This window comes from Aotus nancymaae, unplaced genomic scaffold (assembly GCF_030222135.1).
Source record: "Aotus nancymaae isolate 86718 unplaced genomic scaffold, 86718_ANA_hifiasm-v0.15.2.pri h1tg000009l, whole genome shotgun sequence".
NCBI lineage: Eukaryota > Metazoa > Chordata > Mammalia > Primates > Aotidae > Aotus > Aotus nancymaae.
In genome coordinates, this window is record NW_026988420.1 from 1,609,435 (window position 1) to 1,627,155 (window position 17,721).

General features: G+C 39.1%; 1 protein-coding gene across 2 annotated transcripts in view; it reads right to left on the reverse strand.

Moving 5' to 3' along the window:
- Positions 1-6,633: 6,633 nt before the first annotated feature.
- The window catches only part of LOC105730044 (nucleoporin p58/p45), a 48,316-nt gene continuing 37,228 nt past the window's right edge, over positions 6,634-17,721 (reverse strand). Inside the window, exon 16 of one of the 2 annotated variants that reach the window (XM_064373500.1) lies at positions 6,634-6,866. In XM_064373500.1, the coding sequence (XP_064229570.1) occupies positions 6,784-6,866 (83 nt within the window). In that variant the 3' untranslated portion in view covers positions 6,634-6,783. Of the gene's footprint in view, positions 6,867-14,225; positions 16,697-17,721 lie in introns of those variants that run through there. The other variant, XM_064373499.1, reaches the window with a different exon arrangement.

Sequence of the window (17,721 nt, forward strand, 5' to 3'; positions counted from 1 at the left end):
TTTACTACATACAGAATTCTGGATTAACAGTTGTTTTCTTTTAGCACTTTAAAGATGTTGAGTCACTGTGTTTCATGGTTTCAAATGTGAAATCCATAATTATTCAAATAGATCCCCCCCGCCCCGTGCAATTGGTCATTTTTCTATAGTGACTTAGAATTTTTATCTTTAGTCTTATGTAGTTTATGATGTCTTTACACTTGTTCTACTTGGAGTTTGGTGATTTTTTTGAATCTGTAAATGTATGCCTTTCACCAAATTTAGACAGTTTCTGGCTACTATGTCTTTAAATGTTGTCTTTGACCCAATCTTTAATTCTAACCCTGGTGTTTTTATTACACAAATGTTATATTTTTTTGATATTATACCACAGGTCCCTAAAACTATATTCATTCTTTCAATCATTTTTCTCACAGTTCAGATCATATTTATTGATCTTCAAGTTCACTGACTCCTCTATCATTTTCATTTTGTTATTGATTTTCTCTAGTAATTTGTACGTGTGTGTGTGTATATATATATATATATATATTTTTTTTTTTTTTTTTTTTGAGATGAAGTCTTACTCTTGTCACTCAGCCTGGAGTGCAATGGCGTGATCTTGGCTTATTGCAGCCTCAGCCTCCCTGGCTCAAACAATTCTCCTGCCTCAGCCTCCAGAGTAGCTGGGATTACAGGCGCCCGCTACCATACCTGGCTAATTTTTTTTTTTTTTTTCGTAGAGATGGGGTTTCACCATGTTGTCCAGTCTGGTCTCAAACTCCTGACCTCAGATGATCCGCCTGCCTTGGTCTCTCAAAGTGCTGGATTACAGGCATGAGCCACCGTGCCCGAAGTCTACAGTAAATTTTTATTACAGATATCATTGTTTTCAGTTGTAAAATATTCATTTGGTTCTCCATTATAGTTTCTATTTCTCCACTGAGATTTCCTGGATTGGTTTTCATGGTTTTTTTTTTTTTTTCTTTTTTTCACTTCACTGAGCATCTCAGGGTTCTCTTTTCTCTTGGGGATGGGTCACATTTTCTTCATTCTCTGTAGGTCATAAAAGTTTGTACTCTGTCCTGGGAACATTGTCCATGGTATGTCATATAAACTCTGGGTTCTGTTCCAATCCCTTAGAATGCTGATGTTTTTGTTCTAGCATACAATTGCCCTGGTTAAATTCAGACCATAAGCTCTGTTTCACCTTCAGTGATTCAAGCCTCTGTTCAGTTCTCTAGGCACTTGCTAACCTGGTTTGGGTCTGCCCTGCACATACATGGTTTAAGGGTTAATCTGAGGCTTATACCAATTATGGAATTCCCTTCCCTGCCTTTTTCCCCTCTCAAATCTCCCCTAACACACATACACTCCCTGTAGTCTACAGGGGCTCTTTTGCTCGATTTCCCATAGTCAGAAAGACTGAAACGTTTCTTTTGTGTGTGTGAGGCAAGGTCTTCCTCTAGTGTGCAGTGTGCAGTAGCACAATCATGGCTCACCACAGTCTCGACCTCCTGGTTTCAAGCAATCCTTTCCAAGAAATCCTTTCACCTCAACCTCACAAGTAGCTGGGACTACAGACGTGCGCCACCACACATAGTTAATTTTTAATTTTTTTATAGAAACAGGGTTTTGCCATTTTGCCCAGGCTAATCTTGGCCTCCTGGGCTCCAGCCATCTTCTCACCTTGGCCTCCCAAAATGCAAAGTGCTGGGATTACAGGTGTAAACCATTGTACCTGGCACTGACTGAGAAGTTTCTGTTGAAATTTTAGCCACGTGAATTGCACTAATCGGCCACTGAGGGCTGCCCCTGAGGCAAAGCACTGAGGGAAACACACACACATACACACACACACACCCCTCACAAAATATTAAAAAACAAAAGACACCCCAAAGAACAAAAAAAGACAATGGGAAACAGCCCCATGAAGTTCTCTGAGTTTTGACTCCTTTCCACAATCTGCCTTCTGTTACATGCTATTCAAAACCCTCAAGTAGCTGTTCTTGTGTTTTACCCAGAGTACATATCTGTAATCAGCAGGAGGGAATGGTTATTGTGGGAATAGACCATCATAGCCAGACCGGGACTCTCCTCACTCTCCTAGGACCCCACTCCAGTCAGGCTGTCCTCCTTAGCATTCCACTCACCCACACTTCTCAAGGTGACCAGAGATTCCCATCCCTGACCGTTCATGCCTTTTTCCTATCTCATGGGCATGCAGAGCCTCCTTGCTGCTTCCTGCTCACTACTATGACTTCTTCGTGTTGGGAAGCCCCAGACCTTATCTCTTTTCTAAGTCACTCCTCTGTTGATCACCTGCCCTGATGAGATTCCTGCATTCATATCACCCCTCAGGCCTCTATTCTGAACTGCAGACTCATGGAAACTGTGGGGGGAAAAACTGTGGAAACACAAGTCTGCAGTTCAGAAGAACTGTCTCCTCACTTCCACTTGTATGTCTAAAGACATCTCAAACTTCAAATGTCTCAGACTGGACCCACGGTTCTGCAGCCCTTCCCCCTCCTATTCCTCCTTCAGTCTTACCCTTTTCAATTAATGCCAACTCCATTTTTCCCAACACTCAGACCAAAATCCTCAAAGTCCTCTTTGATTCTTCTCTTATTCTTACCCTGCATTTCATCTGTTAGCTAGTACTCTCAACTCCAACTTCAGAATATATCCAGAGTCATCCTCCACGCTGCCCTAGCCTGCTCCAAATTGTTAGAGAAACAGGAGCACAGGAAGCCAGGATGACACCATTTTAAAATCAACTCCATCTTAAAACCAGTAAGGCACACTCCTTTGCCAGTGACGACTCGTGGTCATAAGATGTTTACAGCTAAAGGCCGGGCGTTGTGGCTCACGCCTGTAATCCTAGCACTCTGGAAGGCCCAGGCAGGCAGATCACTGGAGGTCAGGAGTTTGAGACCAGCCCAGGCAACATGGTGAAACCCTATCTCTACTAAAAATACAAAAATTAGCCGGGCATGGTGGTGGGCACCTGTAATCCCAGCTGCTCAGGAGACAGGAGAATTGCTTGAACCTGGGAGGCAGACGTTGCAGTGAGCCGAGATTGCGCCACTGTACTCCAGCCTGGGGGACAGAGCGAGACTCAGTCTCAAAAAAACAACAACAAAAAGATGTTTACAGCTAAAGAAGCAGTTTAGGAATGCCTGCAAGGACAAACAGCCATGACAGCAGAATGACCAGATGTCCCAATATTGCATAACAATATATGCTTTTAAGACGTAGCCATGTGTTGATGTATTTATGCACAAAAATGCCAAGAATAACTTTCTTTAAATCAACAAAGTACTAAATTTTGTCACGCTGTCAGCCAACCCACATGTAGACGTAACTCAGTTTAGCTTTTACATAGATAAGACCCTTATATAAGAAAAGTTTAAAACGAAGATGGCACGCTTCTCCTCTTACCTTCTGAGGATGCCCTACTCTGTATCTCAGTAGCTTTCAAGAAACTGTCTCTTCTCACTGCAATCTGCAACTCACCTTGAATTCCTTCCTATACAAGATCCAGGAATCTTTTCTTGGGGTTTGGATGAAAAGCCCTTTTCTGGCAGCAAAATCACCCTCACTTCTCACCTGAATTGCAGGAATAGCCTCTCAACTCATATCCTGTTTCTTTCTTGCTGTGGCACTTGGCTTCTAAATTCACACTTTGTGGAAGATTGTTCTCTGCTGCAAAATGTTTAGCATCCCTGCTCCCCAGGCATTGTGGCAACCAGTACCCCTCACACAGGTGCACATACATGCATCTCCAACATCCTGTTAAGATGGGGCCAGATCATGTTACCTCTCCATACAAATCCTCCAAAGACAGGGTCTCACAGTGAAAGCCAAAGTCCTCATCAAAGCCCCCAAGGGTCTGAGTGATTTGATCACATTTACTTCTCTGCTCTCATCTGCTATTTTCTGGGCCTCTTTTCTCCTTGTCTCTGCGTGCCTTCCTCCGTTATGGTCACCTGTCTTTACTCAATCACCATCTTCTCAGCAAGACCTTCTCTAGCTCCTTTATTTAAAGTTTTAAGCTTCACCCCCAGCAGTCTCTATCCTTCTCTTTCTCTTCCCACAGTACTACCATCCCCTAACAGTCTATATATTTAATGTGTTTATCTTATATATTGCCTATGTCCCCCAACTAGAATACATGTTCTAGTTGAATGTCCCCCAACTAGAGGGCTGGATTTTTGTTTGTTTGCTTTGAGACAGGGTCTCACTTTGTCACCCAAGCTGGAGTGCAGTGGTGTGATCTTCACTCACTGCAGCCTCGAATTCTTAGACTCAGGCGATCTTCCCACCTCAGCCCCCTGAGTAGCTGGGACTGTAGGAGGGCGCCAACACTCCCAGCTTATTTTTGTATTTTTTTTTTTTTTTTTGAGACGGAGTTTCACTCTTGTTACCCAGGCTGGAGTGCAATGGCGCAATCTCGGCTCACCGCAACCTCCGCCTCCTGGGTTCAGGCAATTCTCCTGCCTCAGCCTCCTGAGCAGCTGGGATTACAGGCACACGCCACCATGCCCAGCTAATTTTTTGTATTTTTAGTAGAGACGGGGTTTCACCATGTTGACCAGGATGGTCTCGATCTCTTGACCTCGTGATCCAGCCGCCTCGGCCTCCCAAAGTGCTGGGATTACAGGCATGAGCCACCGCGCCTGACCTGGAATTTTTATTTGGTGTGTTCACTTACCTATTCCAACACTTTAAAAAATGACACTTAATAGTTGCTCACAAATATTTGTTGGCAAATTCGATGAACATAGAAATGATGTATGCATAAGAATGAGTTGCATAATATGCAAATGGACAATAAACATGTGAATAAAGATGTTCAACAGTTAGTCATTAGCGAAATGCAAATCAAAAGCACAATGAGATACTACTTCATGCCCACTAGGATGGCTATAGTAAAAAAGACGGACAGTAAAGGAAATGGAACCCTCATACATTGCTGGTAAGAATGGAAAATGGTGCAGCAACTTTGGCAGTTCCTCAAAATGTTTTTTAGAGTTATCATATGACCTAGCAACTCTGCTTCTAAGTATACATTCCAAGATAATCGGAATCATACATTGACACAAAAATCTGCTCATGCATATTCATAGTAGTAATACTCAATAGCCAAAAAATGGAAACACAGATGTTCATCAACTGATGCATGGATAAATAAAATGTGTTGTATCCACCCAATCACATATTATTTGACAAGAGACCGGGTGCAGTGGCTCACACCTCTAATCCTAGCACTTTGGAAGGCCGAGGCGGGCGGATTGCCTGAGCTCAAGAGTTTGAGACCAGCCTGGGCAACATGGTGAAAGCTAAAATACAAAACATTAGCCAGGTGTGGCAGCATGTGCCTGTAGTCTCAGCTACTTGAGAGGCTGAGGCAGGAGAATTGCTTGAACTGGGAGGTGAAGATTGCAATAAGCCAAGATTGTGCCACTGCATTTCAGCCTGGGTGGTGACAGAGTAAAACTCCACCTTAAAAAAAAAAAAAATATATATATATATATATATATATATATATGAGACAATAGAAGGAAATGAAGGACTACTCATACATGCTACAACATGAATGGCTCTTGAAAACATTATGCAAAGTGAAAGAAGATGGTCACATTTATATAAAATAATCCAGAACAGGCTAGAGAGGCAAAAAGTGATTACCTAGGGTTTAGGGTGGAATAAAGAGGGACAAAATGTTCTTATGGGTTGTTGTGTTTTTTTTTGCAGGGGGAGGTGGTGTGAGAAAAACGTTCTAAATCTAGACTGAGGCAAAGCTTGGTGGCTCAGGCCTGTAATGCCAGCCCTTTGGGAGGCCAAAGTGGGAGGATCATTAGAAGCCAGGATTTCAAGACCAGCCTGGGCAACATAGAGACCCCATTAAAAAAAAAAAAAAAATTAACCAGGTATGGTGGCACGTGCCTGTAGTTCCAGCTACCTGGGAGGGAGATGCGGGAGGACTGCTTGAGCCCAGGAGTTGGAGGCTGCAGTGAGCTATGGTCACCCCACCGCACTCCAGCCTGGGTGACAGAGAGTATCTCTAAAAAAAAAATTTTTTTTTTTTTTTTTTTTTGAGATAGAGTCTTGCCCTGTTGCCCAGGCTGGAGTGCAATAGCGCAATCTCCACATCACTGTAACCTCCACCTCCCAGGTTCAAGTGCTTCTCATGCTTCAGGCTCCCAAGTAGCTGGGATTACAGGCACACGCCACCATGCCTGGCTAATTTTCTGTATTTGTAGTAGAGATGGGGTTTCACCATGTTGCTTAGGATGGTTTCAAACTCCTAAGCTCAGGCAATCCAAAAAAAATGTTGTTTTAATTAAAACTAGACTGTGATAATATTGTACAACTTTGTGAATACACTAAAAACTACTGAATTTTACTTCAAATGGATGAACTGTAATGGTATGTGAATTATATCTCAATAAAATGTTTTTTTTTAAGAGTGAGTTGCATAATTGGAATTTAAAAGTATTTAATTCACTATACTTGGTCAATTTTATTTTGCACTGACTTTTCCTACTCTGTGAGTTTTTCACCAGTCCCTTCTATACATTGAATTAGTGGTCTGCTTCCCAATTCCTCTAAATACTCCCAGGATCTGGTATATGAGCCATTAGATTGTCCTTAAACATCAAGGGCAAGTTTATTTTCTTACTTCTAAACATCTTGACCAAACCTATGCTAAGCTTAAAGTGCTTTTCTTAAATCGTAAGATTTATCAAAATGAGAATTAGAAGTTCCTTAAAGGTAGATATTTGTTGATTCAAGGACTGCTCAGAACTGGAGTTTTCTTCCTACTTCATTGGTTTCTGTAACACTGGGTTTTCGAAATCCAGTTAAAACCTCTGATTTGTTGCCTGAGAGAAAGAGAAAAATCGTTTAGACTATATTATGACAATAGTTAATATTTATTGCATCTTAGCTTACACCAGGTACGTATTTAGCACCTTACATATGCTAACCCATTTCAATCTTCACAGTCAACCTATAAGATGGACCCTTATCTTCGTTTTACTGAGGCACAAAGATGTTAAACAACTTACCTAAGGTCCTACAGCCACCAAGTAATAAAGCTGAGATCCTACCTAGCAGCATGATTCCAAGGCTTTTTTTATATGGAGAAAGATCAGCAGTGACCCTTTTCCAACAGCATTGATTATTTAATTAATAAACACTAATAGAATCCAGTTAGATGGTAAGCATTGAGGATACAGAAACAAACCCAAACTGAAACAAGACAGGGCTCCTGTCCGGGGATTACACAGACTAATAGGGGAGACAACGATACCACCAAATAATAAAAATATAGCTTGGTAAGCCTGTGTTAGAAGGGCCAAAGTCCAACCAGAGTGAGGAGATACAAACTAACTTTGTTGGGGGTACAGAAGGATGAGGAAAGATGATGGTGAAGGGCTAACATTTACTCCAGACAAAAGAAACAGCCCCTGGTGTGAAAGAGCACAGTGTTTGGGAATGGCTTTGGTGTGGGAAAGTGTCAGAAGGGACTGGTAAAAGTAGAGGCCAGACTGTGAGGGGGGCTTTGTATATTACGAAAAAGAGTTTGGAATAAAGAGCACCAATGAGTATGGGCTTGACATAATCCTGTTTGTGAAGATAACTAAGAACTCTGATAATGAACAAGGTAGACAAAGAAAGTGGGGATACCAGGAAGGAACTGCTTTAACAACTGACATAAGAGGCAAAAAGAAGCAAATTAAATTACCCATATATTATTTCTCTTTTAGACATATAAGCCATATTTGGTCCCAGAACCATGGTCTGCACCATCTAAAGCAGCATGGTCTAATAGAAATATAATGTGAGCCACATAGATAACTTTAAATTTTATACTAGCCAGGTGTGATGGTGTGCATCTATAATCCTAGCTACTTGGGAGGCTAAGGTGGAAAGATTACTTGAGCCCAGGAGTTCAAGATCAGCCTGGGCAATGTAACAAGACCCTCTACCTCAAAAAAAAAAAAAAAAAAAAAGAAAAAAGAAAGAAGTCTTAACCAACCACATTAAAACAAGTAAACATAAACATTTTGAAATATACTTAATATATTTCAACATGTCAACACAAAAACATTAACATTGTACATTTTTCATACTATCTTCAAAATCCAGTGTGAATTTTATACCTAAAGAATTTTCCATTTGAATGCTAAATTTCCTTTGAAATTTAATTTGCATTTAGATTTTATAAATTTTACAATTGAAAATGTAGACTCATAAACTCAAGTTGTTCCAAACACACTTAAACGTTGTCCAATATTTGAATGGTGTGTCAGTTTTTAAATTTAAATTGATAAAAATTAAAGTTAAAAGTTCAGTTCCTCAACCATGCTTACCATATTTCAGTGCTCAGTAGCCACATGTGACCAGTGGTTACCATTGTGGACAGTGCAGACTGCACTGCTTCTCAGTCAAGGGAGAATAGCTTGCCAGACACTCCCTGGATTATTAAAGGTATCCACAAAATATGTTTATTATCAGGATTTAAAAAGGGAGAATCGTTCTAAACCAACTGCAAGTAAAACACAGTATAGAGGAGTAGAAATTCTTGAGACCAGAAGGAATAAATACTCAGCACATTATTGTTTTTGGCTAAGTTACTAAAAAAAAGAGTATTGTTCTTTAGATCAATCCTTGTTTGGCTAATAGAGAAGATGTAAACAATGATTTGAATGAATCTTTGTTATTAATGCACCTATAAAAACATCTACAAAAACAAGCTCCATTATGGAACTCTAAGTCATAAGGCCTATTTAAAGCTGTACGTGGAGTAGACTCCTAAAATACAGCCCCACTACGATACACCTGAAAATAATGACAATTTTTAAAAACATTTTTAAAATGCATAGCTGAATTAGCAAAAAAGTAAATTATTGGAAGCCAAAAATGAAGTCAAAGTGTGAGAAAGATGGAGAACTGAGACTCGTGGCTGTCAACAAAGATGTAGAGGTTATAGTCCTGCTCAGGAGGCAAGCCGAGGCCCAGCAGCCTGTGGAGATTCACTTACTGTGCCCTAGGTAAGTTCTCCCCTTCTTCCTCATCAAGTACAAATTTTAGCAAGACATTCCCCAGCCCTACTTGCAGCTATGTGACTAGGTGCTGGCCAGTGCGGTATGAGCAGAAGTATGCAACTGCTGGCTCATACTCCTAAAAGAAAGGTATTCTCTCCATTCCTTTTTCCCAGGAGCTGGAAGGCAAATACACAGTTGAGAATCCCTAACTCCAAATGCTCCAAAATCTAAAACTTGAGTGCCAACATGAAACCACAAATGGAAAATTCCACATCTGACCTCATGTGATGGGCCAGACAATACTTTATTTCACACACAAAATTATTTAAAATATTGTATATTACCCCCAGAGCATGTGTACAAAAAACATAAATGAATTTCATGTTTAAACTTGGATCCCCTCCCCAAGATGTCATTATGTTTATGAAAATATTCCAAAATCTGAAACACTTCTTGTCCCAAGCATTTGAGATAAGGGATACAAACTTCCTCTGGAGGGTAAAGTATAAGTGTCTTTTATTTTGAACCTCTTTATATTGTTCAAATTTGAGATTTTAAATTAAATATATGGTTCTTTAAACTTGGAAATACTTCATAAAATATAAACTATATTCATATTTATTCCTCAAAGCCAGCTATTTTCTCGATTGCCTCAGGTTAAATTAATTTCTCCTCATATACTCGAGAATTTTTCATGTATCACTTAAGAAAACCCACTTTAGATAATTAAATTATGTAAAGTTAAAAGCCTACATAGACTCTACATAGACTGCCTGGGTTTGAATCCTGGCCCATTCACTTGCTAGTTGAGTGGTGACTATTTAACAACTGTGCCTGTTTTCTTGTCTGTAAAAAAAGGACCGCCAGTACCCAGCTCACAAAATTGAGGACTAACTATGTATGGCAGGTCGCAAGAGCAGATCCTGGCCCCTACTTAGCACTGTTAGCTATTATTGAGTATAGACAATATCCTACCCATACTTATTAATATATATTCCTAAATTTCCAGCAGTGGATCACACAAATTATTAAAGAATGTTTACTGAATTAAACTGACTTGCTACCTGAGGGTTTAAGAGGGGTGGTGTTAAGAAAGGAGTTCCCCCCAAGTTAATTCTACAGCACACTTGTCAGCAATGAAACCTTTGTGAGCCTGGTAAGTTTTTTGTTCCTATTAGCTGACAAATAGACTAGGTAGAAAAAATAAATACATTCTACGAAATTAATGGGAAAAAGGCAAAAACACACTCTGGGCCACTATCAATTTTTCCACTGATCCCTACTCTCTTTTATGTTGTGGCCTCTCATTCTTGCCTGTTTCCATGATTCTCTTGAGCTTTTTAAAGGGCTAGTTGCTTATCTGTACCAGCAAGTCTCACTTGGTCTGAGCATGTGGTGCTCTTTTGAGTGACAGGGGAGTCATATAAGCCTTCCAGGAAAGGTTTTCTTGTTAAGCTTTGACAGTTCCTAAAATAGTCAAAATTGCTCTGCTTACCTTTTCCAAGGTGGACACACCCCCACCCTTCTCCCAGCATTACCCAGTTGCTGGGATGACGCTTTTTTCCATAAACCTCTTCATAGGGAACCAGCAGGAGAAGGTCAAAGATGGACCGTACAAGTCTGGCTCTTGCTTCTTCGTAACACCCTTTACACCGTAGATATTATTCTCTCTCCTTTTAAATCCCATAGACCTAGGTATTTACCTTAATTTGCCCTGATCTACAGTCTATTACATACTTGTAGTTTCCCCCATATGATCTGTTTAATCACGTTACCTTCTGTGCCTCTCAGTTAGTCATGAAAGTCAGCACGCTATTCCTGTATCAGAGACAGGCAGTAAAATATTGTGCTTTAGAAGTAAACAGATCTGGGTTTAAACCCCTGACCTATGACTTAGCTATGTGACCTCAAATAAGTTGCTTAACCTTAGCCTCAGTTCCTTCATCTATAAATTGGGTATTTCTGCTTTACATAGTAATATTCAGATTAGACAAGGTCAAGTATACAAAGTACTGAGAGTGGTACCCAGGACAGACTATGCACCCAATAAATGAGGATTTGATGTAGCAGGCAAAGAGGACTTTGTGACTGAGATTTGTTAGGTCTGCCAGTTCAGACTTCCCAGGAAACTGGCTCATGTCAGCAGTCTAGAATCTTGTGACTGAATAAGCCTGTCTTGGTGTGTGCTTCAAAAAGTGTGGCAAAGCCAGCCTTATTCACAGAAAAAGTAGGACATTAACTCGGGTTTACTATATTATCATCAGAAAGGACAGTTGAATTAACTGATTATAATAATGTAAATTACCTCATACCTACTACAGGATGAAAATTTGCACCCAAATAAAATCAAGATGGTTAGTAAAAATAATCAAACAAGAATCTAATAAAAACTTTGCTAAAAGAGTAAAAGACCTAGCAAATGCACATATCATGCTGTGCATATTGTTGTCAATTTTCCCCAGGACATATTATTTGTGTAAATCCAATAAAACTCTGAATAGAACTTTTTAAAGAAAAATCAAACTCAATAAAATAGAGACTAAAGTTCATCTTAAAGACTAAGTGTCCTAGAATAGCCTCCCCACACAAAAACAAACAAAAAGGATAAGATAAAGCAGCTTGCAATCAGGTATGCAAATGAAACATCTGGCTACAATGATTAATGCAGTGGGGTACTGGTGCAGGAATAGCCAATGTAGATAAAGTGTCAGGGGTTACACTATCCAAATGCTTTAAATTTGATTATTATTAATATAACCATCCATGTATATCATCCTCATTTTCCAGATGATAAAGCTGAAGTCTAGAAAAGTTAAGTAACTTGCTCAAGATCACACATGGCAAGATTCTGAATGCAGCTGACTAGAGATACCTCACAGGAAAAATATTAATACCTATTATCTATGGAGGTCCTACAAATCATTAAGCAAAAACCCTAATTTGGTACAAAAATGGACAAACAATAAGCAATTACACTAACATACAAATAGCTGATATTAAAAAGTTTGACATCACAAACCTATAATTAGGATTACAATTAACTAGGATCATAAAGAATACTGGGAAATGGATATACACGCTGGTAGGAGTATATATTTATATAGCATTTTTGGAGGCAATGTGACATTAAAACATACAATTTATATGACTTTTCAGCAATTGTTTTCCAGAATCAACCCCAAAGAAACATTAAACATAAGCACACAAAGTCATGTACAAGGATACTCACTCCAACTTTTCTGTCAAACTGAAATAGTCAAATAAACCTAACTATCCATCAACAGAGAATAGTCAGTGTGGTAGAGGTGTGTATACACACACACACACACGATGGAATACTACACAACCACTAAAAAGGAATGGATTGGCTGGGCCCGGTGGCTCACACCTGTAATCTCAGCACTTTGGGAGGCCAAGGCAGGTGGATCACCTGAGGTCAGGAGTTCGAGACCAGGCTGGCCAAGATGGTAAAACTCCATCTCTACTAAAACAAAAATTAGCCAGGCGTAACCACACCTGTAATCCCAGGTACTTGGGAGGCTGAGGGAGAAGTGCTTGAACCCAGGAGGCAGAGGCTGCAGTGACCCAAGATGGTGTCAGCCTGGGTGAAGAGTTAGACTCCATCTCAACAACAAGAGGAATGAATTAATGGCATCTGCAGCACCTGGATGGGACTGGAGACCACTATTCTTTTTTTTTCTTTTTTTTTTTTTTTTTGAGACGGAGTCTCGCTCTTATTACCCAGGCTGGAGTGCAATGGCGCGATCTCGGCTCACCGCAACCTCCGCCTCCTGGGTTCAGGCAATTCTCCTGCCTCAGCCTCCTGAGTAGCTGGGATTACAGGCACGCGCCACCGTGCCCAGCTAATTTTTTTGTATTAATAGAGACGGGGTTTCACAATGTTGACCAGGATGGTCTCGATCTCTCGACCTCGTGATCCACCCGCCTCGGCCTCCCAAAGTGCTGGGATTACAGGCTTGAGCCACCGCGCCCGGCCTGGAGACCACTATTCTAAGTGAAGAAACTCAGGAATGGAAAACCAAACATCCTATGTTCTCTCTCGTAAGTAGAAGCTAAGCTGTGAGGATACACCGGCATTAAGAATGATACAATGGACTATGGTAACTTAGGAGGGAAGGGATGGAAAGGCGGTGAGGGATGAAAACTAAGTGTATACTGCTCAGGTGATGGCTGCATCAAAATCTCAAAAATCGCCACTAAAGAACTTACTCATGTAACCAAATACCACCTGTTCCCCAAAAACCTATGGAAATAAATTTTTTTTTTTTAAAGAATTCCATTTCCTAAAAAAAACCACAAAAACAAAACAGAGAATAGTTGGAACAGATCACTGTACACCCATTCTTTGGGACAGCATGTAAAAAGTAAATCTATATGGACACAGAAAGATGCTGATAACATACCAAAAGAAGGGGAAAAAAGTCCAGAACACAGACTTTTTAACCTATTTGTTAAAAAAGTAGAGGGATCTAAGAGAATAAAATGTGAGAAAAAATCAAAGAGAATATAAGAAAAAGAGAAGTAGCATTTATATACACTGGGGGACATGTTTAAAAGGGTTTACAAGGATACATATCAAACCATTAGGGAATGGAGTGGAATAAGGGCCTAAAAGTTCAAGGCGACTTTTCCTTTTTTTTTTTTTTTTTTTGAGACGGAGTTTCGCTCTTGTTACCCAGGCTGGAGTGCAATGGCGCGATCTCGGCTCACCGCAACCTCCGCCTCCTGGGTTCAGGCAATTCTCCTGCCTCAGCCTCCTGAGTAGCTGGGATTACAGGCATGCACCACCATGCCCAGCTAATTTTTTTTTTTGTATTAGTAGAGACGGGGTTTCACCATGTTGACCAGGATGGTCTCTATCTCTTGAGCTCGTGATCCACCCGCCTCGGCCTCCCAAAGTGCTGGGATTACAGGCTTGAGCCACCGCGCCCGGCCCCGACTTTTCCTTTTTACTCAGTATTCTTATTTATAAATAAAAATGTTTACGGTTTTTGTCATTTTGAGAAGACAAAAGCAAGTGACAAATAATTTACTATCTTATGTTCAGTCTTCTGTTTAAAAAAGAACAAGATGTATAAACCAATGAAGAGAATACACTAAAACCCAACTAGAGAATAAAAGAGCAATAATAAGAAAATTACATATTAAGAACAGCTACTGACACCTATGAAGAATCAAAGCAACTGACACAATAAATTTTATTGTTTCCATAATAATAGGCTCTGGACAAAGACAATGGAGACAATGACAACACATTTAAACTCCTATAACAAATTGATGTTACAAATTTCCAGTGGTTCAACATATTAAAATGCAAAATATATAAAGAAAAAAAACAAGAAATATAAATATTCAGATTTTTGCAGTACAATGAAATGTCTTTCTAAAAAAAGTTTGTTGTAATTGTGTAATAATTCTGACAATAATTCAAAACACAAAATCACACCGTTTCCCTAACTTCCCACGATCTGGATTGGATCTGGGGATTGCAATTATCACAGAAATATACAAAAATAAGTTTAGCTCAGAGATAAATAATTTTCCTTATTTCAATGCATCAGTGTGCAAAAATTTCAATTCAAAAAGCCCATCACTGCTATATGCAGATAAATAAAACAGATTTGACAACGCTTTTATAATCAAACCCAACTAACATTATGCTAAAATTATATGTGTGTGTGCACATGCATGTGCATGTGTGTGTATGCAATGCATTTTAGAAAAAAGATGTCTTGGTGAAAGTGAGTTTGAAAACAGTCACTGACACATTATGTACAAAACCTTTTATATAAAAAATTAAACTATTTTCAATGAAATTCCATGTTCACATTCTACCTGAAAAGTGTAATTGAATCATAAATAGGTCTACTAATGGTTTCTCTCTGAAATCATGGCTAAGGCAGTTCTCTTTCCAAGGGTTTTCTTTCATATCCACTTGATGTCACTAATATTAACGTAGTCAAATATACAGCTGTAAACTGACATGCCTATGTGTTATTACCTGGAGCTCTGTTCACTGTTATAATGGGAGAATTTACAGTTGCTACAAAGAATATTTTTCTTTTTTAAAATATACTGGTTTCTGTATTCCAAATTAAGCACTTACTTAAGACATTAAGAGGCTGAGAAGCCACTCCATTTGGTGTCAATATCAATAGCCCTATAAGAAAGAACTCTGTATTGGAATATCTAGAAAAGTTCTCACTGAAGAACTTCAGTGCATCCTTCACCTGCATAGAATCCATTTGGCTAATAGCTCTTTGCCCCAGAACACCAGTCTGGAGTTCAAATATGCTCCTGAAAGTTCATCTCTGATAAGAAAAAAACAACTCACAGAAGTAATATAAGGACATACAGGATAATAAAATTGTTAAAATCTGTTTGATGAGTCTTACAGCATTCCATCTGGATGAGCTGCTAAAGGTTAAGGTGGAAACAAAAACGGAGAAGACCAGGGGCAAAAGTTGAGTTGGCCAAATATTTACACCAATAACCATTTCATAAGTCTTTAAGCAAACAATTGCAATGACCTGCTACCTCTAGCTCATCATTCTACAAGCACTGAGAATATGAAGCTTAAAACGTGAAAACTTGAATACCCTTAGAAAAAGGGAACAGTCTGAGGCAAAGTTGTAGGCCTGTAAATATATTTTTTATTTTATTTTATTTTTTGAGATGGAGTCTTGCTCTGTCACCCAGGCTGGAGTACAATGGCACGATCTCGGTTCACTGCAACCTCCACCTCCCAAGTTCAAGCAATTCTCCTGCCTCAGCCTCCCAAGTAGCTGGGTTTACAGGTGCACTCCACTACACCAAGCTAATTTTTGTGTTTTTAGTAGAGACGAGGTTTCACCACGTTAGTCAGGTTGGTCTCAAACTCCTGACCTCAGGTGATCCACCCACCTCAGCCTCCCAAAATGCTGGGATTACAGGTGTGAGCCACCACGCCCGGCGTAAATATATATTTTATATGCACACACAACTGTGTGTATTATTCTGTATATATTTACATACATATTCACAAGATGCCCTGCAGTGTAATTCAAAAGGCCTTTATCAAGGAACAAATTGATTCTAGTATAGGCCCTAGAGTTCACACCATCTGTATAAGAAACAAATGTGCATGTATTCACGTAATGTAAACCTTATCAACAAAAACACTGCTATTAACACTAAGTTAAATACTAAGTTTTAGGTTAACGGTTTCTAACCATTATCAATCAGTGATGTAATCAGAACATTTCTTACACTGAGAATCAAATTAAAAAGAAAACACAACTGGATTTTAAATTCACAGGAAAAAAGATGTTCAGTATGGCAAACATGGAGAAAGTTCAAATTCCAGAGTAGGGAAAAATATCAAAACTTTATAAATCTCCTGGGATGCAATTTAATTACTGCATCATTAGAAAAATAGACTCATTGAATGAATGGTGCTGCTATGGATTCTCTCAACACATCAACCCACGTTTATCTTTTTCCTCTTTTGTTTCCAGCTGGAGGTTTCTTCAACTGAAGGAGTTGTCCTCCTGTTCCAAAACCTGCAGAGGCAGGATTGGACACCCCAAAAGTCAAACCAGCTGATGCCGTGATGCCAGGATTGCTGAAGTTAAACCCAGATGTACTTGAGCTGCCAAAGCCTTATGTTTAGGGAAAAAAATATTCATATCAGAAGTTGAATTCCAAAAACAAATATAAAAAACAGGGAGGAGCAGTAAATTTCTATCTGAAAGAATACATAATCTATAAGAATAGCAAATATCTTAAAGCCCTAAATTTCTAACATAAAATTTTAACAGGAAAATAATTTAGCTAACAACTAAGTGGCACCTTGAAAGAAAGTTCAGTGATGCAGGCCAAAAGAGAAACCTTAGCACAAGTAACCAAAATCTATAGAAACTTCAAGTTGCCAGAAACTTTCCTGTTAATTAAATATGTCAAGGTGCCTTTCTCCTTAGCCCCACCAAAAACATTTTATCAACACATAGAAGAGGGACATTCACATATCTGGACCTACCCTTGCAATCCCAAGTCCTCCAGGAAAGCCTCAACCAACAATGTTCAGGACAGCAAATACACATAAGAGTAGTACTTACTGTTTTGATTTTATAAGAGCTTTTGCAAAATTAAGATCTAGTGCTACTACTGCCTAGTTAACTAATATGGTATTTCAATTATAATCCTGATAACACGGAATCTTATCATCTTCCTCCAACTGGAACTGCTGATTTTAAACACTACTTATATTAAGCAGAATTTCCTTCAAATTCTGTAAATTTAAACACATCTTTCACAGTATTATGTCATTATGTTAGATATAGTATTTGTCCCCAAGCACTGCACATTAAAACAAGACATATTTACCAATACAGAGTAAATGCAAAAGTAAATAGAATTTGGAATTTTTCATAAGAGTCAAATATTATACGTAGTTCAAAAATGAACAAGGAACTAAATTAATCATCACTTGTAAGACTGTTGTATTCTTAAAACCAGAGGGACTCTGGAATAGAAATCATTCTCCTGGATGAACAATGACAAAAAACTTGGTTAAACTTTCACAATGATGGGCTCCTTTTTGCAATAATGAAGAAAATTATTTAACCATGAAGTTAGTCACTAGGGTTCAAATGAATCTCTACTTAGTTAGAAGATATAATTACTT